The following is a 22,445-nucleotide window of genomic DNA, read 5'->3' as shown; positions in this document are numbered from 1 at the left end:
AGTAGAGGGGACTACATGCACATGCCACCACGCCAAGCTAATTTTTGTATTTTTTGTAAAGACAGGGTTTTGCCATGTTGCCCACGCTGGTCATGAATGCCTAGGCTCAAGTTATCTGCTCGCTTCAACTTCCCAAACTGCTGGGATTACAGATGTAAACCACCATGCCCGGCCACAATCTGTTTTAACAAGCCATCCAGGTGATTGTAAGGAATTCTCAAACGTGATAACCATTGCTCTAAGAAAAGGGAATAGTCCCAGACACAGTGATTAGAGATGTCTGGGACAAACAGGCTTCCCCTCCCCTCACACCCCCTTGGAAACCAGTTGAGAACAGCTTCTACCTTTGACAGCACATCAGAATCCCCTAGGGGGCTGTCTCATCCTTACAAGGAGCCCACCCTGAATCCTCTCTCAGGGTGCACTGTCTATTCTGTTATTTAAAAAAAATAAAAAGGCCAGGCATGGTGGCTCATGCCCATAATCCCAGCATTTTTGAGAAGCTGAGGCGGGTGGATCACCTGAGGTCGGGAGTTCGAGACCAGCCTGGCCAACATGGCGAAGCCCCATCTCCACTAAAAATACAAAAAAATTAGCCAAGCATGGTGGTGCATGCCTGTAATTCCAGTTACTTGGGAGGCTGAGACAGAAGAATAACTTAAGCTGAGGAGGCGGAGGTTGCATTGACCCGAGATAGCGCCACTGCACTCCAGCCTGGGCGAGAGAGCCAGACTCCGTCTCAAAAGAAAAAACCCCTGGGGAGTTTTTAGAACTTCTGATACCCAAGCCACACCCAGACCGATGGCTCCAGAATCCCTGGAGGTGGAGCCCAGCATCACTGTTTTGTAAAGCTCTCCAGATGGTTCCAAAGAGCAGCCATGGTTGAGAAGCAATGACTTAGAAGAACAAGAAAAGAAAGGATAGGAAAGGTGATATAGTCAAAAGCAGCACTTTGGGGTCAGAGTGCAGATTCTGGCTTTACTATTTTCTTTTAAGTCATGGAGCTTTTATCTTCCTTTGTTGGAAATAAAGATTATAAAACCCACCCTGGCAATTATTTGGGAGAATTTACATTCCAGAAAGCAGTCATCAGTTGCTAATAAAACTACTTTTAATAAAGCAGTACAAGGTTGCAAGACTTTATCTGCAATTTTGAAATCCAAAAAATTCTGAACACCAAGTTTTCTCATGACTCATTGGTCTTTGTATAGTGTTTCTCTTTCTCTCTCTCTCTCTCTCTCTCTCTCTCTCTCTCTCTCGACGGAGTCTCACTCTGTCGCCCAGGCTGCTGTGCAGTGGTACAATCTTGGCTCACTGCAAGCTCTGCCTCCCGAGGTCACACCATTCTCCTGCCTCAGCCTCCCGAGTAGCTGGGACTACAGGCACCCGCCACTACACCCAGCTAATTTTTTGTGTTTTTAGTAGAGATGGGGTTTCACCGTGTTAGCCAGGATGGTCTCGATCTCCTGACCTCAAGATCCACCCATCTCGGCCTCCCGAAGTGCTGGAATTACAGACATGAGCCACCACGCCCAGACGTGTTTATCTGTTTTATGCTCATCAAAACCCACTAAAATGACTTCGGAGACCATTCATAAGTCATAGCCATGGTTTTAAATACACTGCACAAGTCAAAAGATACAAAATAGCAGATATGTAGGCTGAACACGTTTAAAGATCTAATGTACAAGAGGACTCTTGTTAATAATAGAGTATTATATTCAGGATTTTTGCTAAATGAGTACATTATAGCTGCTCTTGCCATGGGGGTGGGGGGGGGCAGGAAATGGGTAACTACGTGAGATGATGAGTATGTTCGTTGGTTTCACTATAATAACCGGTTTGGTATATATATATGTATCCCATAACATCATGCTGTATAGTTTATTTTTTTTTTATTTTTACTTTTTTTTTTTAGAGACAGATTCTCGCTCTAGACTCCAAGCTAGAGTGCAGTCATGTGATCTCGGCTCACTGCAACCTCCACCTCCCGAGTTCAAGCTATTCTTTTGCCTCAACCTCCCGAGTAACTGGGATTACAGCCAGGCACTACCACCCCCAGCTAATCTTTGTATTTTTAGTAGAGACAGGGTTTCACCATGTTGACTAGGCTGGTCTTGAGCTCCTGACCTCAGATTATCCACCCACCTCAGCCTCCCAGAGTGCTGGGATTACAGGCGTGAGTCACCACACCCAGCCTCATGCTGTCTATTCTAAATATACACAATAAAATTTATTTTTTTTGAAGCATGACATGGGATATTCACCATAACCCACTGAAATAACCTGACAATAGTAATCACACTCTCAATATGCAACTTCATTTAATTCATTGCCCAGGAACCAGAAGATGCAGTTTCCCAAGCATTAAAGAAAGAAAATGTCCCCACTGAGCAAACTCCTTGAAAATCAAAACACAAGTCAAAGTTGTGAGAAGCTGCAGAGCCACAAGGTACCCGCCTCTTCTCAGAGGTAAGCCATTTACAAGGTGGGCCTCAGCCACAGGTGAGTCTCTTTCCCTTGCCTCCCTCTCATCTGCAATGACAGGAGGGTTCCAACCCACCCTGTGTGCAGAATCTGCTGCTGCCCTGGCAACCTCTGGTGGGTACATAGGTTGAGCTCAAGAAAGTGTTGCTGTGTGGGGCTTGGGGGTGCAGGTCATGCGGGCACTCTTGCACGTGGCCTCCAGGTGTGGTACATGGATTTCATGATCTCTTGCAGCAGATGCACGTGGAGACAGTTCATCCACAGACCCAGCTTTAGTTTATGTCCCTCCCCCCTTACTAACTCTCTGACTGCGGGCAAATTCATTATTCTCTGAGCCCCATATCCTTGGCTGCAATAGCAGCGTCAGCAATGCCAACCTCACATAGTAGGGACGGTTGTGAAACATACATCAGTCCCTTATCCTTCTACCTGGAGATACTGCAACACTGATACTTGTAAATGAAGACCCTGCTTGGCATCACACATACTTGCAGCCTTTGTTGCCCAGAAGGTTCCAGTACGTGGTGATCTCGCCCACCAGTTGGGCCCTGATATCCAGCTGCTCCTGGTCCTCCTGGCTCTGCCACTCCAGGTCAGCCTAACTCTTAGACAGCTGCTCTTCTACACTGCAGATGAGGCTCTGCATCTGGGCCAGCTCCATGCCATAGCGGTCCTCAGCTTCACACAGGGAGTGCTGCAGACAGTCCTTCTATAATGCCAAGGAAAGGGAGAAGCAAGCTAAAATTCATGTTAGATCATGACACCCCAAGACAGTGCCAGGTTCAGAGAGCAATCTAACTCCCTTTAGCTGTCTTCAGCCAGAAGAACCAATGCTGTGTTACTCCTCTTCACAGTAGACCTTTAAGATCAGAGCCCCCTCACCTGAGTTAACGTTGATTCACTCACCATCCACATCTACAAGAACGTGCCTCCAAAGGAGGTGAAACCAGGGTTTAAGCTGAGTCCCTGGTTGGTATCTTAGTGAGGCCTGTACTGACCCCAAGGAACTGCTCGTGGTCAGTGGGAACCAAACTGGGTCTCCCACGTGTGCAGAGGGACTCACCAGCATGTGCTGAGCCTGAAGCTCCACCTCCAGGGTGTTCACCGAGCATCTCAGCTCCAGGATCTCCAAATGACAGCACTGCAGCTCCTAGAGCAGGACATGGCCTGCAGGCTGATGCCTTCAGACTGGAGCACAGAGACACGATTACCTCCCTGCCCAGGTGGAAGCCGGGTCCTCCGTACTATGCGGCTTCCCTTCGTCTGGGCTTGGAACCACTGGTCCACATCCTGGTAGCTGGTCTCCACCATGACCTCATACTGGTCCCACATCTCCTCTGACTGCTCAGGTTTGCAGTAGGCTCAGTCCCCAACTCAATCTGGAGCTTGCCTCCTGCACTCCTCAGAGTGCAGGCTTCCTATAGACACAAAAAGAGCAGACTCCACTTTCATTCAGCCCTCCACCAAATGTCCTGCCCACCTGAAGCACAGCATGGTGACTGCTCAGGCACTGTACCCTAGGGGAGCAGCAGAGCCACCCCAGCAGCCCCCTTGTCAGCATCTCTCTCCATGTCTGAAATGATCTAATAATTATCTCTATTTTTACTTTATCACAAAGAGTGACATCCATATAGAGTTGCCTCTGTTTCAATCAATATCTGGAAAAAAAAAAAAAAAACTTCTTTGAGATATGGCAGCACAAAAGAAAGAAAAGAGCATTGGTCGGGCATGGTGGCTGACACTTGTAATCCCAGAACTTTGGAAGGCCAAGGCGGGTGGATCACCTGAGGTCAGGAGTTCAAGACCAGCCTGCAACATAAGTGAAACCCTGCCTCTACTAAAAATACAAAAAAACTAGCTGGTGGTGGCAGGCGCCTGTAATCCCAGCTAGTTCAGAAGGCTAAGGCAGGAGAATTGCTTGGATCCGGGAGGCAGAGGTTGCAGTGAGCAGAGATGGTGCCATTGCACTGCAGCCTGGGTGACAAGAGCGAAACTGTCGAAAGAGAGAGAGAGAGAGAGAGAGAGAGAGAAAGAAAGAAAGAGAGAAAGAAAGAAAAGAGAGAGAAAGAAAGAAAGGAAGAAAGAAAGAAAGAGAGAGAGAGAAAGAAAGAAGGAAGGAAGGAAGGAAGGAGAGAGAGACAGAGAAAGAAAGAGAGAGAGAGGAGGAAAGGAGAGAGGGAGGGATACAGGGAGGGAGGGAGGAAAGAAGGAAGAAAGGAAGGAAGGAAGGAAGGAAGGAAGGGGAGACAGAGAAAGAAAGAAGAAAGAGAGAGAGAGAAGGAAGGAAGGGAAGGAAGGAAAAGAAAAGTGCATCAGAGACATGCGTTCTAATCCTGACTCTGCCAATTGGCAATGTGACTTGAGGCAGTCACTTCCTTTCCCTGAACTTCCATGTCCTCATCTGTAAAATGGCCCCTTCGTGAGTCCAAAAGCCCCTGATGTCTAATCCCTCTCTGAGTCCTTGGATCTATCATCTGAATCATTTTCCACAGATAGCAAGAGGCAGGGCTCTAAAATATTTTCTCCACATCTTTTCTGTATCTACTGCAGTTTCTTCTCTCTGAGCCTCAGTTTCCTCATCCCTAAAATGAGAGAGTTGGACTGCAGATCCCTGTGTGGTCTTTGCCAGCCCTGCTTTTCCAAGATTCTGGGACCATGGGTCTTTAATCTAGGGCAGGGGAAAGGTCAGCCAAAGGGGAGAAGACTCTGCCTGGTGGGGAACAGCGCCCAAGTGCAAACCCAAGGAATGGATCTGTTGCTCTTCATGGTCAACCCCTGAAATTGGTCTCAGCCATTTCGTAGTTGCTTCTACCTGCTCATGATTCTTTTTCAAACACAGAAACTCCTCCCTTAGGGACTCTTACTGCACCTCCAGCTCTCCCTGGCGCAGACCCACATCACCCAGGAGGCTGTGCGGGCTGTTTTTGTTGGTCTCCACTTGTTGGCCAGGCCCAGCCGACTCTGACACCTGTCTAAACAGTACAAATGAGCATCCAAGCCAGTGACCTGTCTCTCAGCATGCCTCTCCATTTGTTCTTCTCAGGCCAGAGGTGCTTGTGCATCAGCTTTGATTGGGGTGATCTTTCTATACTAAGTAAAATATGAAAATACTTATTAATCTTTCACTGCCCACCAGATACGTTAGTGCACAATGAAAGACAGCAATTTGACAGAGCAGGAGCATTGCCATCTTGGACAAACACCCCCATTTTAAGTTTCCCTCGATTTAAAAAAAAAAAAAAAAAAAGCCTAAATCCAGCCCCAAAACATCAGCCTAATGACTAACGTCAGCATAACCAGAAATATTCCAACCCTAAGAAAACCCCCCTCCAACCAGAAACATGCCAACCCCAAGATAGCCTCCCCTCTGACCAAAGACATTCCAACCCCACAATAAATTTTCCCTCACATAGAAACATTCCGAACCTACAATAAGCTCCCCACTTCCTAAACCCTTAAATATCCTTAGTCTGTAAGACAGAACTCCTGACTGAAATCAGCCAGAAGCCCCTCTCAGGTTTATTCTCCAAAATAAACCTGTCTTCGACCATTGAGCCACCTTTCATGTTTCTTTCCTCTTTCTTTAACTCTTACACAATTAGTACCACATGCTTAGGTAGAAGGTGGTTTGGGTCTCAACGCCATCATATGCCAGGTGTACCTTTGAGCAAGTTTCTTTCTCTGAGCCTCAACATCCTCATCTGTAAAATGGGGGTAACAATTCTTAGCTCAGGTTGTTGTGAAGATGGAATAAACTACATTCAGCACTTTGGTGGAGTCTGAAACATCGTGAACACTCATGAATGCCACTGTGACTGTTGAGACCCAACCCTGTCCTTCAGAAGCTGACTTAATTCTTGATTAGGGCTTGATCTTACTCAAACACATCTTAAATTACCCCTAAAACTCTTTGGGACTGAATCTTTCCATTAACACTTCTTAGGTCTGTGGAAACATTTCCTTGGAAGGATTCTTTTCAAAGGCTGCCCCTCCTTTACTTCCTCCACAGAGACCTGTACCTGACACCAAAGAGATGAACAGACAGAGTGCCAGGGAGCAGCAGTTCCCAGCTCCTGTCAGACTCTCTCAGTCCTAAAGTTGTTGCAGCTGTTTTCACATTGTCCACCTGGGCAGCCAACCAAGCATTCCCTGCCCTCCTGTGTAAGATCTGGGAATGAGAGCCACCATGCTTCACAAGGATGCTCTCTATGGAATTCTCCCCAGGCCTTAAAATGAATGAAAAAAAAATGTGATCTGAGCCACATGGGGACGTTTCCATCTTTCCTTATGGCAGCTTTTTAAGCATGAAGTATCCGAGGGTTTGCTCCCATCTGTAATGAAATTGGCTGAGCTCTGGGACACATATGGGGTTTCACTTCCCACTCCACTGTAGACCCCTTGGAGAGAGGAGTTATGGGGCTCCATTGGTCAGGTCTGGGCAGCAATGTGGGGGTTGAAGGGATAGCCCCTTGGACTGGAACCCAGCTCTGCACAGCCAAGACCTGCTTCTGGTTCACTCACCCTCCCTTTTCCTCCTCATCCACTTCCTCAAAGGCACCAACACAATGATTAAGTGGACCTCTGTCACAGCCTGGCAGTTTACCAGCTCTGAGACTTTAGGCATAGCTTCTAACCCCTTGAAGCTTAAAATCTTCCCATCTGTAAAATGGAAAAAGTGATTCTATCTGCTTCATCAAATCCCTATAAGTATTAAATGCAACCAAGCATATATGTTTAGCAAAGCTTCCGACATCTAGTGAACTCTTAATAAAGGTGGTCTATTCTTTTTAGATAAAATAGAAATAATAATATTCACCTTAGAGGATTGTTGAAATGGTTCAAAGAAAAAAGTTATGTGAAAATTCCCAGTTCAGGTTTAACATCTAGTAGAATCAAGGGTGATTTTGGAAATATTATAACCACTGTTGGCAGCAATCAAAAAGGAGACATGGAAACAGCCACAGAGACAGACTGCTACGTCCCAGCTAAATATCAGCACTTAGTGGAAAATACTAAATAAATGTGATTAATTTTTTTAAATGAAGTGAGGTTGTTCATCCTTTCCACCATCTTGTACAGCACAGGAACTCCAAAACAAATAGAAAGGTGAGAATGCCATAAGAGATGTTCAAATATAGGGCTGTAGGTTATTCCATGGAAGCCAAAACCCATCCCAGGGGGATTAACCTCTAGAAAGGATTCCAGGAGGTGGGGAATATCACCTGGGTTTTGAAGCCCAGCTAGAATTTGGCCATGCAAAGATGAGAAAGAGAGCATTACACATGTGAACAAACATTTTGTGAGTGACAACACAGTTTGACAGAAGCACAGGATGTTTGCAGAAGATTAGAGGGAGGTAAGCTACAAAAAAAAAGTGAGGCTGGGAACATGGCAGCCTTGAATGCCAGGACAAAGAGCTGAGGCTTCATCCTATAGGCAGTGTCTGCTTGCCAGCACCCAGCACAGCGATCACTCATTGCTGGTGCTCAATAACTAGTGAGTGAATGGTGGCATGTCCTTAAATAAGGCAGGATCTGGACTGTGAAGAAATAAATCCATATGCCACTCGCGTCCTCTCATCACAGTCATCAGCAGTGATGCTTGTTGAATGGAACTGGTTGTAGAACGAAGTGGTTGGGCCCTTGACATCACAGTTTATTTCTGGCACCTTCAATCCATCTTCATGAACATTCACGGAATGCCATCCCCCCAGCAACCCCTCCAATTCTCCCATCACCAGTCCTCAGCCCTCTCTTTCCATGCCACTGATGCCAGAGCTCAAGGTCTCATCTTACTTTTTGTTGAAGCTCCTTAATGGTCTCAAAGTGTGAGCAGTAATTGGAGCATATGTCAGGGCACTGCCGTTTGCTCCACTGCTGGCTCTCAGCACTGCCCCTCCCCCTCTAGTTCTCATTCTCCTGCTCCAGCTGCTGCACCTTCTGCAAGCAGTTGGCCAGGCACTCACTTAGGAACTTCATGATCCCCTTCCCACTGCTGCTGAGGATGTCTTCACTGAACCGGCCACAGGTGCCCATGCTGGCAGGGATGTTCCTGGTCCCTGGCAGAGGACAGGCAGAGTGATTGCTGGCAGGGCCAGGTTGGACTGACCGTGAGCCACAGGTTCTAAGAAGATGGCTACTAGGTTGGTGACTCTCTTACAGGTGGGCCCCAGTCTTAGTGCTGGGATCTACAGACATTGGGTACAGATTTTCCAGAGTGGCTGCTGGCCACAGCCTGCCTGGAGCAAGGAGCCTTCAAATGGCTCTTGCCAAAGCTTGGAGAGCAGAGATTTCTGCTTTAACTAGAAGCCATGGTCCTACAAAGTTGAGTTGCAGATTGGTGACAAGGGCCAAGTGCTCAGGTGCGAGTGTTTCCTTGCCCAGAGCTTTTATTCACCTGCCATAGGAGCAGATGTGATACACAAGCTTTCCCCCAGTGAATCCTCATTTTTTCTGCCATCAGAACAACCCATCAGCATTTATTCAGTCCTCAGAAGTATCTCCCCAATTTTATGAAAGAAAGGGCTGACTTTGGACTTCTTGTTTACTGCCTTCTGTTATGAAAAGAAATGTTAAACGTTATCTCTTTAGAGATGCCCCATTGAAACGTTAGGCTTTGTTCCCTGAGTGACTACCTGGCATCTCTCTAGGAGTGGCATTGGCTCTAAGATGAATCGTCCTCTCCACTGACCTTCAATGCCCAAAAAAGTAAAATTCTCTGATAAGAGCCTCAGGAATCCCTAAAGAGCAATAGAGCAAAGACTGCTAAGTTATTAGAACCAAAGAAAACTTCAAGTACTAATTCAACCTTTAATGCTTCAGAGACCGAAGAAGGACTGTGAGCTCCCCAGGGATGCCAAGCAAGTCAGATACAGAGCCAGGACTGGTCCCAGGGCCCCCAGCACATTCTGTTTCCTCTGCACCAAGATGGACAAGTTTTTTCTGTTTAAAAGACAGATGGTAAATATTTTAGGCTTTGCAGGTCGTATACTCTCTTTGCACTACAACTACTACAACTACACTACACTACAGTACAACAGCTCTGCCATTGTAGCACAAAGCAGACATAGACAACAGGGAAATGAATGGATGTAGCTATGCTCCAATAAAACTTGATTTACCAAAACAGGTAGCAGCTGGGTTTGACCTGTGAGCTGTAGTTGCCATCCCTGCCCACACAGCATAATGAATGAGGCTTAAAAATTGGATCCCTTGAGCCTGTGGGAGACCTTCAGTCTGCTCTGGAGCCAGAAGGCTGGGCAGAGGGAGGGCACCTGCGAATGGATGGTGGACTCCAGGACTGGACACCGAGCCTCAGACACCAGGGTCTCCACTCTACCAGGGCATTTACATCAAGACTGGAAGTTCATCCAATGCTCCTAGAGCAAAGCAAAGCTACCCATATGTTGTTGTTGCTGCTTCTGCTGCTGCTGTTGTTTCTGAAACTTGGGCTTCAGAATGGCTCCAAAATATGACTCAGCTGCCATTGTAATTGGAGACAGTCAGAAGAGAAGGAAAATTCATTGCCAAAGCATGTTTTCTTTACTCATCATTCATTAGGCACCTACAGTATGCCAGACATCATAACGGGCATTTTTATACGTATTATATCCCCACAACTCTGAGAAAAAGGTAGAATTACTCCCATTTCTAAAGGGGAGAAGACTGAGATGCAGAGATTCAGAGTTCTGCCAAAATCACACAGCATGTTAGCAGCAGAACTGGGAGTCTAGCCCAGTTTTTCTGGAGCCAAAGGCACTGATCTTCTCCATTAAGACAAAATGCTCATTTGTGACTTTGTTCACATATTATGATTAAGGGACACTGCTATTTAGATATACATTTGTCTTTACCAATTGGGCAAAAAGATAGACGTCAAATGGTCTTAGGAACTTTCTGTTTAGCCGAATTGATATTATCGCGTTCAAGTGCTACCTTTTATGAAATACAGGCTGGGTTCAGTAGCTCACTCCTGTAATCCCAGCAGTTTGGAAGGCCAAGGCGGGTGGATCACCTGAGGTCAGGGGTTCAAGATCAGCCTGACCAACATGGTGAAACCCCATTTCTACTAAAAATACGAAAATTAGCCAGACATGGTGGCATGTGCCTGTGGTCCTAGCTACTCAGGAGGCTGAGGCACAAAAATCGCTTGAACCCGGGAGGCAGAGGTTGCAGTGAGCCAAGATCACACCACTGCACTCCAGCCTGGGCTACAGGACAAAACTCTCTCTCCAAAAAAAAAATATGAAATACAAAAAGAATATTATTTTATGATTAATGATTTTCCTGGTTATAGCCTAGAAGAGGCATATGCTTTTTTTGATCACACTCTAAAAGGTTACCTAATATAGTGGTGAGGAAAGATTCATTCAGTGCAACTCAGAGTCCACACACGGCCCCATCTCCCAGACGCCAAACCCGACTCCTGGATCTTTCAGGAAGCTGTCGCCCTCTGGCCAGTCTTCCCTGAATGGCAGTTCTGCCCATGGGCCCTCACTCCCACCCCTAGAACCCATGGGCTCTCACTCCCACCCCCAGAAGAGGGTGCTTTCCACTAGGGCAGTGAGCAGCAGGGGTGAGGCCCAGACTCTTGAATAGCCTCGGGGAAAGTGGTGTCTTTGAAAAGCACACCTTTTTTTCCCAGTCCCACTCGGAGAGGATCCCTGATGTCTGTGAGGGTTTCTCCAAAACATCAAATATGACAGAGGTTTTATGACTTGACCAGGGTCCTGCCTACATTTCCCTATAAATTCTTCCCCTATAAAGAGTTAATTAGATGCAAATGCTTTGATATGAGGAGAGAGTTCCTCTGAGAATCTCCATGTGTGGTACACTGAGTCCAGTTCCCAGGAGACCCCGGTGCTGGTGGGGGATAAATATCTCCCAAAGTCTATGCCCACAGCTTCATCCATCAAATAAGAGACAGGCTAGGCAGGAGGGTAGCTCGTGACACATCTGGCTTGAAGTACCATCCAGAGATAGAAGATGATGGGCATCACTTCCAGCAGAGGGGGGTACTCCTGGCCCTGGACTATGGGGCTTGGTTTCATATAAAAAGCTTTAACAGGCATCTGGGGAGTCAGACAGGTCTTGGCAAGTGGGAGGGACACACAGGTGTGGGAATGGGGACCCAGGTGGACTGGAACAATAGGCACTGGGGAAACGGAGACTCTGGAAGTCCCCAGGGGGTCCAAGGTCCAGGACTTCAGGCCCACAACTCCTGTGCAATCACTCCTGCTGAGGCTGTGGGCCACAGTTCAAGGTCCTTGATCTTACTGAGCCCAGTGCTCAAAGAAGGAGATTCTGAGTTTGGTAGTTGCTAGTGATGCTTTCTAAGAGAACTATATTCCCAGGAAGAAGTTTCAGCTTCTCAGAGAATATGTCTCCCTTCTTTGGGAAATGAAAGAAAGGGAAAGGGGAAATGTGTATTAGCCTGAAATAATAATAAACCTAGGGTGCTTGGAGAAAGCATAAAGAGCTTGGAGAGACCTACGAGGTTTGGCGTCAAAACCCTTGACTTCAATTCCCCCCTGTTGGTTGCGTCTGTGAGCACATCTTTCCACCTCTCTGGGTCTGATATGATTCTTCTGTAAAACTGGGAAAGCAGGGCCAGATCATCTGGAAGGCTCCTTCTAATTCTCACAGTCTAAGATAACTCTGTCCAGTAGAACTTTCTGCAGTTCATGACTGTATTGTCCTATTTACTACCACTTAGCCACGTGTGATGAGTGCAACTCAGGTGAACGTTTCAGTATATGCAGCCGTATGTCATTAGGAGCTACCATACTGGACAGAACAGGTCTAGGATTATAGAACCAAAGATTTGACCTGCTCAATGTGTTGTTTATCAAGCTGAGCACTTTCCAGAAAAGTTTTGCACTGCGGTTGAAATTAAAGATTGTTGGTTTGCACGCAGTTATGAGAGAATCCAATTAGCCAGAAAATCCAATTAGCCCCTCTCTCTTGGTATTTCAGCTCCTTGAAATTTTACCCACCCATCAACCAGGAACCACAGCTTGCTGAGCAGTATGTTCGTGTCCCTGCTGTCAGGCTAATGACCTTGTCTGCCAGGGATGCCTGCAGGATCATGTCTGGAGAGCCTGCAGGCAGCTTCGGGATCCAATCCATTTTTCATCATTTCTTGGCAAGGCCAGTGGGAGGATACTTAATAGAAACATCATCTCAGCTCATTAAGGAAGAACTGTGTGTTTGGAGGGTGAGGTTCAGAAAGGTGTTCAAGATTCCTGTCCCCAGTTCTCTCTTCTTTACCTGCCATGGCCAATCCATTGCCAAGTCAGGTCCATCACAGTGTCTCTTAGATTGATTCCTTATTTTTCCATGATCCTGACATTGTCTTACCTGAGACCCTGTTAGCTTCTTCCATAGCCTATGCCCTCCTCTCAGCCATCCTGTCTGTGTTACTTGGTGAAACTTTCTAAGATGCCACTCCAGTCATGTCATCTTTGGGCTCAAATCCTGCAGCAGCCCTCCCACTGCCTTCAGGATAGAGTCCAGAGGCTCTTTGTGGGGTACCCAGGGCCCCCCTACCATCTGATACCTTTCTACCATTTGAGCTTCATCCCCATCAGCCTCTCACAGGAACCCACTGCTCCAGCCAGCAAGACCCCTCAAGGCCTTCCAAGAGTGACCCCTGCTGTCTTGAAGATCCCCACGCACTTACTTGCCTATCTGGTGCCCTGTAGACCTTCTATTCAACCTCTAAGACCCATTTCAAATGCCACCAGCTACAAGAAGCCTTTCAGATCCTCTCAGCCTAAGACTCTCTCCCAATCTTGACTAGTGTTTACTCTTTCTGGGTAGGAATTTGGCAGTTAGAATGGTCAAAATAACACTGCTGTGCAGCTAGACTTGGGTTTAAGTCTTTGTCCTTACATGTAACCTTCAACAACTGACGTGACCACTCTATGCCTCCACTTCCATGTCTAAAATGGATACTATACATACCTTACAAGGTGGTCATGAAAACCACGTAAGTTAATTTATGTAATATGCTCCACACAGTACTTGATGTATTATAAGTGCTCAAGAAGTAGTAACCATTGCCATTACTATTATTATTACTGTTACTATTATATGGCTCTTATGAAGAAAGGAGTGGGGTCTTATGCACACGGGTCTTAGCTCCTCCTATAATTACAAGTATTTGAATGGTGGTCATCACGTGCATTTTTTATACCCCCTGCACTCAGCTGTAGTTTGCAAATAGTGAGGACTGTGAATATGAATCTCTAGAGCCCAAAGGCCTCGATTTCAGTCCTGGGTCCGCCACTTACAAGCTGTGTGACTTTGGGCAAGTTTCTTAACTTCTCTGGGCCTCAGTTTCCTCATTTACAAAATGGATGAAATAATGGTCTCTTTTTCATGGATTGTTGCAAGGATTAAATGAGGCATTACTGACATTGTGTCTGGGAACTCTCCCCTGGATTAGCCAGCCCCTAATGCAGAACCTGCGCCCAGTAGCTGCTTAGTGAAGATATTTTGAAAGAATGAATGATCCCATTGTACCAGCTGTAATGAGATTTAGGGGTGGGTTTATTATGGTATGATTCTCAATTACAGTAATTTGGCCTAGGTTTCTGGCATAATTATCTCCCTCCTCTCTTTGTTCTTTTATTACTTGGCTCTAGAGTAATTGATTAGTTTTAACTGGTTTATGGCATGAGGCCTTTTTAGTGTACACCTCTCAAGCCTCTATAGAAGCAGAAGGAGCATAAAAATAAATACAGAATTTGTCCCTTCCTCTTGAGCCCAATTGAGTAGGATTGGCCTGTGGATGCAGCAGCGTAAGTGACAAAGAGAGACAGACATGTTTGCAAAGCCATTGAGTGCAGCTCTATTTGCCAGTTAACTAACAACACATGCCCTTTGAGGCAGCACAGACAACCAGAAACATCACCAAAGAGGACAGTTCACCCACTGAAAAAAGAGGCAGTTTTGAAGTGATGAGGGCTTGAGCACCCCCTGGAGTATCAGAGCTTGTTGCGGGTGATCCACGGTCCTGCTCAGGGTCTTCCTTGCTGGCCGGAGCTGGCCCTGCTCTTTTGGTGGCCACTGAATACCAGGCTGCCCAGCCCCAGGCCCTCCAGGATCCACCAGCACAAAGGGGCTTCAGTAGCGGCCCTGGGGGCAGGGTGAGCAAGGCACGCCGACGATGCGTGGCACACAGACGGTGCGGGGCACACATGGGGAGGGCACACACGGGGTGCAGGAAGGAGTGGAGCACGGGTTACAGGGCAGCCTGCAGGAGAAAGTCACAGAGGGACAGGATTAGTAGAGAAGGCCCACTCGGCCACAGGTCCTGCCAATTCTCCCCTTGGATGCCTCTCAACCCCATCTACCATGCTTCCTCTGCTCAGCCTCCCTGGTCCCAACCTCTGCCATCTTTGCCTGAGTCACCTCATGGCCTCCTAACTGATCTCCCCAACCCAGCTTGGGCCCCACCTAACCACTGTCCACTTAGTTGCCACAGCAATCTTCTATAGTCACAGATCCAATTATGTCCCTCCCCTGCCTAAAACCTTCAGTGGCTTCCATTTAAGCTCAGGATGAAAAGCAGCTTCCTCTGGAAGCCATCATTCTCAGCAAACTAACACAGGAACAGAAAACCAAACACTGCATGGTCCCACTCATAAGTGGAAGTTGAACAATGAGAACACATAGACACAGGGAGGGGAACATCACACATTGGGGCTTGTCGAGGAGTGAGGGGAGTGGGGAGGGAGAACATTAAATCAAGTATCTAATACATGCGGGGCTTAAAACCTAGATGACTGGTTGATAGTTACAAAAAACCACCATGGCACATGTATACCTATGTAACAAACCTGCACGTTCTGCACATGTATCCCAGAACTTAAAGTAAAATAAAATAAAATAAAATAAAATAAAGAAAAGCAACTTCCTTAATAGGGCCTGCATGATCCTGCTCCCACCTCTTGCCCCAGCCTCACCTCATAGCTCCGTTGCTCTCAGAGCTGCAGGTACTCTGACCTTCTTCCAGCTCCCGCAGGGACTGTGCTGCTCAGGCCACAGGCCTTATGCCCTATGCCATACATCTCTGGAACCCTCTTCCCTCTCCACTCACCTACATTTCTTCTCTTGTTTAAGAGCTCAACTCAACTGTCACGTCCTCCTGGAAGCCTCCCCTGTCTCTCTGAGACAAAGCCCCCATGGTACATGTAACTAACTCCTTTCATTGTGATTAGTAATCATTCTATTATGGTCTGTCTCCCCTGCCAAGCAGTGAGGCCAGCGGCCACAGACACATGCCCACCCTGCATGCCTGGCATAGAATAGGCACCTAATAAGAATATTTGGATCAGACAAAATACTAAATGAATGAAGAATGAATACATGGTGAAAGGAAAAAGGATGATCTCAGAGACTGACAGGCATGCACTCAAAGCCAGGAACAACACACTGGATGCTGGATGGAAACCCAGTAGCTCAGAGAACCAATGGGAGGCCTGAGGATCATGTGCAACCTGAAATGTGTTCCATTTGCCTGGTAGTATATATTTTCTTTAATTTGTTGAAAATACTTAAGAATCAGGAGAATTTAACATTTTTAAAAATCCAGATTCTCAGTTTCTCTGGAACTATCGGAAGATCAGCAATACTGGACCTGCTTCTCACACAATAGAAGTGGCTCTGAGGGCATGCCACTGCCTGGATTGGACAAGGCAGGAGCTTTCTGCCTTTCCACCATCTCCATATGACCCATGGCATTCATGCATGTTAATGGCCTGGTCCTTGCAAATATTTGACACAACACTTGCCCTGAAGTTACAGATTCTGAATAACAGAGAAACAAGGCCAAATGTGGAATAAGAAATAGCTACAACAGTCATCAGCCCACTGGGTGTCCACAGCCCAGAGGTACCCTGCATTCAGACAGCCAGCAAGTCCTGCTGATTCTACCTGCACAGTGTCTACAGCTGATGCCTCTGCTGCCCTAACTCAGGCCCTCCCCATTGCTTACCTAGGCTGTGGCCAGGGCCTCCTGGACAGTTTCCCTGCCTGGTTCCCCTCCCTCTACTCAGTTCTTCCTGCTGCTATCAGAGCCATCTTCCTGAAGAACAGCTTTGAGCTTGAGAGATATTTACTGAGCATCTACTATATGCCACGTACAAGGAATAAAAGTGTATTATAATGTCTCTGCATTCTAGATGTCTACCATCTAGTGGAGAAGACATGCAGTCAATTCTCTCATTTCCTCCTCAAAACAATAGTAAGGCCTTCCACTTGCCTATAAAATAAAACCCTTCCTTCCCAGCATGACCTGTGTCATTCTCCATAAATGGGCCCCAGCTGATCTTGCCTGTCCTGCTCCCCAGCAGGGCTCAATTACACAAGGCTTCCTATTGTCCTCCCGACGTGCCAAAATCTCCCTTTGGAGAGCAATGGAGCTATCAGGTGAGGCTAGGGTAAGAGGCAGGAGCAGGATCATGCAGGTCCTATTAACAAAGCTGGTTTTCATCCTAAGGTCCCGACATGCCATGACCTCCAGCCACCTGTCTCTCTATCTCCCTAAACATACGGAAATGACAGGAGGGCAGATGCCCTGTCTTCCTCTGTCTTGGTGCCCTCCATAGCACCTGCCCCATAGTGGGTACTTAATGAGACAGAGTGGTCTCCAAGGGGTCTGGTTCAGGATGGCAGCATGAACACAACTGCCTGACTTCCTTCAGAGCATTCCAGCTTCTTAATGGCTCCATAGTCAGGACAGGGTTCGAAGCTGATGGTCCCTCACGGGTAGATCCAGTTGCTTCCTATAACCTCCCAGAGTCCCTGCCCACATGTCTGTGAGCCTCAGCTGGGCCTGCATACTTGCTGTCCTCGCTCTCCAGCAGGCTCCGGTAAGTGTTGATCTCACTCTCCAGCCGGGCCCGGACGTCCAGCAGCACCTGGTACTCCTGGTTCTGCCGCTCCAGGTCAGCCCGGATCTCGGCCAGCTGGGCCTCCACGTTGGTGATCATGTACTGCATCTGGGCCAGCTGGGAGCTGTAGCGGGCCTCGCTCTCTGTCAGCGTGTTTTCCAGCGAGTCCCTCTAAGGCAATGGAAGACATAACCATGAGGAAGGGAGCTGTTTACCATGGCCTGCTTCAGAAAGAAGCAAGAAGAGCCAAATCTCCCTTTGATGCTGGGAACGAGCCCTCCCTACATCAGTCACTTTGGAAACAGAAGCCCAGAAAGGTCAAATAACTTATTCAAGGGTAAACAGCTGCTACATGATGGAACCACGGTTTCTACTTGTAAATCTAATTCTAAATCTCTCCTTCCTTCTGCAACCTTTGTCTGGCTTCAGGCTTTAGATCTGAGATTTCCCAAGTACCTCCCTGCTGGCATCATTTAAAACAGTGTTTTCAACCTGGCTGCACATTAGCGCCACATGGAAGCCCTCAAACAAACACCCATGACCGGCCCAGCACAGTGGCTCACACCTATAATCCCAGCACTTTGGGAGGCCAGGGTGGGTGGATCACCTGAGGTCAGGAGTTCGAGACCAGCCTGGCCAACATGGTGAAACCCCGTCTCTACTAAAAATACAAACATTAGCAGGGCATGGTGGTGCATGCCTGTAATCCCAGCTACTTGGGAGGCTGAGACAGGAGAATCACTTGAACCCAGCTGGGGCAGAGGTTGCAGTGAGCTGAGATCATGCCACTGCACTCCAGCCTGGGTAACAGAGTGGGACTCCATCTCAAAAAAAAAAACCCATGATCAGGCCCCACCTCCAGAGACTCTGGTTCAGTTGGTCCAGAGAAGAACCTGGGCATCAGGATGGGTGATATTGAGATCCATAGGTTTGGAAGGGCAGGCTAAGCACAGAACAAGCCTTCTTGTGAAGTTGAGTTTGACAGTGTCCACCTAACCCATGTCTGATTTGAAATACCCCTCTTTGATCTCTGAGCTGGATCTCCGGAGAAACCTCCCTCCAGGAAAAGTCAACAGGATGAGCATCCATGGTGGCCGAAATCTGGGCCTCCTCTTCTTCTTTCCTGGGGACCGGCATCTATGCTCAGTGCCACCTGGGATCCAGAGGGAGGGTGCCCACCCAGCAGCTCTCACCAGGCTGTGCTGGGCCTGCAGCTCGATCTCCAGCGTGTTGACCGTGCGTCTCAGGTCAATGATGTCTGACTGGTAGTTCTGAAGCTGCTCAGAGCTTGTAGCCACCTGCTGGTTAAGCTCCTCCATCTGCAGTGAGGGGAAGGAGAAGGCTGGAGTCCCTTCCTAGGGATATGGAGGAGGCCACCCCCACTGTGAGAGGCTCACCTGCATATTGAACCATTCCTCGACATCCCTGCGGTTGGCCTCCACCATGGTCTCATACTGACACCGCATCTCCTCCAGCACCCTAGTCAGGTCCACCGGGGGTGCGGCATCCACCTCAATGTTAAGGCGGTCCCCAAGCTGGCATCGAAGGGACCCGACTTCCTGAAAAGGCACAAGAGCTCCAGGCAAGTGCGACAATCCTATGATCCCGGCTTACCTCCCCAGGGAGACATGAAAAGATGCAACAAAAGTTACTAAAGATTGAAACATTAGATGACCCCCAAGGACTGCAGTCCACTCGACAGCATCCCAGTGCTCTTCAAACTCCAGCTGAATACCCCTGTGATGGGAACCTCACTGCAACACAACACTTCCTATCACTTTGGCAGAATCCAAGAGCAGCACCCGGGTTTGTTTGATGCATTTGGGCTAAAATGGGAAACCGATCCCCCTAGTATTCCCAGTCACCCTCTGCACCTGTGTTCATCCTGGGAGGAGGGTAGCAGGAGCCTGGCTTGACTAGTTAAAGGCCCGAGTTAGGGCAGCTGTCTCCCAGGCTTGGCTGCCAAAGAGGGAAAGTTGTCACTGAGGCTGCCAGGGTGTGTGATAACTTCTCATTAGTGGCTTCTTGGTGCCATTCCCAGTTCTCTGATTTGAGTGAGATGAGTCAGGCACCTGAGGGTGCTCGGTGAGTATGTGGTGACTGATTGTTACTTTACACTTAAGCCTGGGGAAACCCAGCCAAGATTCAGAGACACTTGTCCATTCAAATCCCAAGTCAAGAGGTTGAGAGTCAACCAGGGAGGAGGAAAAAAACCACCATGGCTCAGGTGGGCTTGGCAGCACACAGGTGCCCAAAGCAGAGGGCTTCCCTCTGCGAAACTTCAGGAGATAGGAAAAATTAGAAAGTAAAGGGTTTGCCTATGGCTTCAACTTGAGCATTTTATATACAAACAGAAGAGAGGACAAAATAAGGATGGGGGCAAAAGGAGGAGACCACTGCAGCTCTACTCCCTCTCCGAAAAGATAAGACTGCTTCTGAGAGTTTAGCCGGGCAGAGATGGACAGGCCATTCAACGTGAGATCTGGAACATAACTCACCCTGGCACCACTGCACCACTCTACCTCTGCTGTGTGGCTCTCGAGAGAAAACAAATTCAGTCGCCACTAGTGAGTGCTTGGCAGTCACACTAGCCCAGGAAATGCAGAAGGGAAGGGGGCTACATTTCTGAGCATTGACCAAGTGGCAGGTGTTTCATACCCATGCCTTGGGGATTTCCACGATGGATATCCTATCCATTAAATCCTCACAATAACCCTGCGTGAGAGTGTTGTCCCTGTTTTACAGATGAGGAGGCTCAGGAAGATTCCATAAATTGGGCAAAGTCACTGAAACAACATGTGGCAGGCTTGGGAATTTCAACCCACGCCTATCCAACCCCATACCCCACGTTCTTCCCCCTCTGCTTCCTGGGGCCACTTCAGCGGGACTTCCAGTCTTACCTCCTCATGGTTCTTTTTGAGGCACATCAGCTCCTCCTTCAGGGACTCCACCTGGGCCTCCAGGTCAGCCTTGCACAGAGTGAGATCATCCAGGATCCTGCGCAGGCCATTGATGTCGGCCTCCACTAGCTGCCGCATGGCCAGCTCCGCCTCATATCTGCACAAAGACAGGGTCAGCAACCGAGGGTGGAACTGAATGCAGAACTCAGGAAGGCCTTAAACTGCTGGCACTTTCCAACCCTCCGTGAAACTAATGGAAAGCTGCCCCAGAGCCTATGAGGACAGGACCTCCCCCGCTCCAAGCCCCTGGCCAAACTCACTTTGCCCTGAAGTCATCAGCAGCCAGTTTGGCGTTATCAATGTTCACGACCATCCTGGCGTTCTCTGCCTTGGTACACAGAATCTGTAGGCCAAGGCACATGGAAAGGGTTGGTTCAGGATGAGAAGAAGGAAAAAGAACCCAAATGAAGAGAAGACAGCAGCAAAGGTAGGATCCAGCAGCCCTGCAGCCATCCCTGCAGAAGTTCCTCTTCCCTGGAACTCTGGGAGATATTTAGTGAATTGCTAGTCCTAGAAGAACTTGAGATGTATTTTTTAAGAACCTGGAGCTTCATAAATTCAAATTCCCTATTTTGGAGCAATGTGGAAGGAAAGAATCTCATGTCTGAAGTCACTCATGTGACAGTCAGAAGGGTCTTTGACATTTACTGAAAACTCCCTGTGGACCAGGGGCTGTTCCAAGCAGTTGACCTGCATCATCTCGTCGAATCCTTTTGACAACCCCATTAGATAACGACCATTATTATGCCTGTTTTACAGATGAGAAAACTGAGGCCTGTGGAAGGGATGGGACCTCCCAAAGTCATGCAGTGAGGCAATGGTAGAACCAAGACTAGATCCCAGATCTCTCCATATGAAAGCCTCTGGCTGAGTGCTCAAATTATAAAATAACCGTATGCCCTAGAGAGGTTTCTTTGTCTTGAACATAGCTTAATAAGCTAACAAGATTCCAAGCTGGAATACCAACTAGTCCAGATCCCTTCCCAGAGAGCCTGTTCACCTCACCGCTGCCCTTACCTTCTGCTGGAGCTCCTCAATGGTCCTGAAATGAGACTGGTAGTCAGGAGTCATGGTGAGCACCTGGGAGTGAGAGGCCTCTTGGATCCTGCTCTCCAGCTCTGCGTTCTCCTGCTCCAGCTGCCGCACCCTGGTCAGGTAGCTGGCCAGGCGCTCATTCAGGAACTGCAAGGTTTCCTTCTCATTGCCGTTGAAAGCCCCTTCGCGGTACCAGCTGCCGGGGCCCGTGGAGCTGGAGATGCCACTGGCTGCCAGGCGGGAACTGGATAGATAGGTTTTGGAGAGGCAGCTGGCTGGCCGGAAGGTGGTGGGCATGCAGACAGAAGGCAGGCATGCCATGGGCTGGCAGACATAACCCAGGCACAGCTCAGGCCGGCAGTTCACGCTGCTAGAACAGATCGAGGCAGGCCGGGGGCAGCTCTTGAGAGAGGCTTGCAAGTTGTTGGTGACACAGCAGGCGGATGTCATGTTGGGGAGGCCCGTTCTCCTCAGCCACAGCTGCCTGGATGTCTACAGATCCCCATGCCGCCGGGCCATTTTATGCCCTTGCAGTGAGGGGGCTCATGATAGAAATTCATCATTGGGTGGTGTTGATGTTTACACCCAGCGCCAGAGGAAGCTGCTAATTAATTTATAATTTGGTTTCCAATAAGGAGTTCCTTTCCTCATAAAAGAGGCCAAACTTATCATTTGGCTAAAGCAGAAATCTGGGTTCCTGTCATTGATCACCATGAGAGAGCTTCAGGACACATCTTCAAAGGGTCAGCTGCATGCCTGGGCCCTCATTAATAGGGCGGGCCCCCCAGAAGACCGCCACAACCCAGCCTGTGCCTCCATTGGCTTTGCCCACTGCACCCCCGCCTGCTCGAGCCCTGAGAAGCCTGCAGGTCTGTGCAGCAGTGGCTGCCTCTTTTAATGAAAGCGTTCCCCATGGGAAGAGACCTGGTTATTTAACAAGGAGATTTGTGGGTGGTAGAAACTGCTCCGATACCGGCAGCAGCATAAATCCAGCAGAAAGGAACAGGAACCTCAGAGGCTTCCTAACAGGCATCATCTTCCTGCCAAGGGGAAGAAAATAATAT

The 22,445-nt window shown here is 48.2% G+C and overlaps 2 protein-coding genes and 1 long non-coding RNA gene across 4 annotated transcripts in view; 1 reads left to right on the top strand and 2 right to left on the bottom strand.

The window, feature by feature from the left end:
• The window catches only part of LOC117067026, a 76,572-nt gene that overhangs the window by 46,237 nt on the left and 7,890 nt on the right, over positions 1–22,445 (top strand). The window contains exon 4 of one of the 2 annotated variants that reach the window (XR_004430573.1): positions 2,341–2,472. Coding sequence is in view for 1 of the 2 variants with exons in the window: in XM_033183081.1 (XP_033038972.1) it covers positions 2,341–2,371 (31 nt within the window). In the remaining variant the exon portion in view is untranslated. Of the gene's footprint in view, positions 1–2,340; positions 2,473–22,445 lie in introns of those variants that run through there. The other variant, XM_033183081.1, reaches the window with a different exon arrangement.
• LOC117067045 lies at positions 59–2,318 on the bottom strand. Its single transcript, XR_004430583.1, has 2 exons — positions 2,145–2,318; positions 59–118 (listed from the first exon to the last, which is right to left on the bottom strand). It is a non-coding gene; the product is annotated as an uncharacterized LOC117067045 (long non-coding RNA).
• On the bottom strand, positions 14,316–22,326 carry KRT32 (keratin 32). The gene is made up of 7 exons (XM_033183054.1): positions 21,364–22,326; positions 20,607–20,689; positions 20,287–20,443; positions 18,784–18,945; positions 18,580–18,705; positions 17,337–17,557; positions 14,316–14,745 (listed from the first exon to the last, which is right to left on the bottom strand). Exons 1-7 carry the CDS (start codon positions 21,829–21,831, stop codon positions 14,616–14,618), a joined length of 1,347 nt encoding a protein of 448 aa, XP_033038945.1. The 5' UTR covers positions 21,832–22,326; the 3' UTR covers positions 14,316–14,615.

The sequence above is a fragment of the Trachypithecus francoisi genome, unplaced genomic scaffold (genome assembly GCF_009764315.1).
Source record: "Trachypithecus francoisi isolate TF-2019V2 unplaced genomic scaffold, Tfra_2.0 Lachesis_group20, whole genome shotgun sequence".
Taxonomy (NCBI): Eukaryota; Metazoa; Chordata; class Mammalia; order Primates; family Cercopithecidae; genus Trachypithecus; species Trachypithecus francoisi.
This window is presented reverse-complemented; position numbering and strand designations above follow the sequence as displayed.

Excerpts from the sequence above, each read along its gene's own strand:
- KRT32 (XM_033183054.1), bottom strand. The coding sequence starts at position 21,831 with ATGACATCCGCCTGCTGTGTCACCAACAACTTGCAAGCCTCTCTCAAG. Across the intron at positions 20,690-21,363 it reads TTGAGGAGCTCCAGCAGAAG|ATTCTGTGTACCAAGGCAGA; the intron begins GTAAGGGCAGCG and ends CTTGGCCTACAG. Across the intron at positions 18,706-18,783 it reads AGGAATGGTTCAATATGCAG|ATGGAGGAGCTTAACCAGCA; the intron begins GTGAGCCTCTCA and ends CCCTCACTGCAG.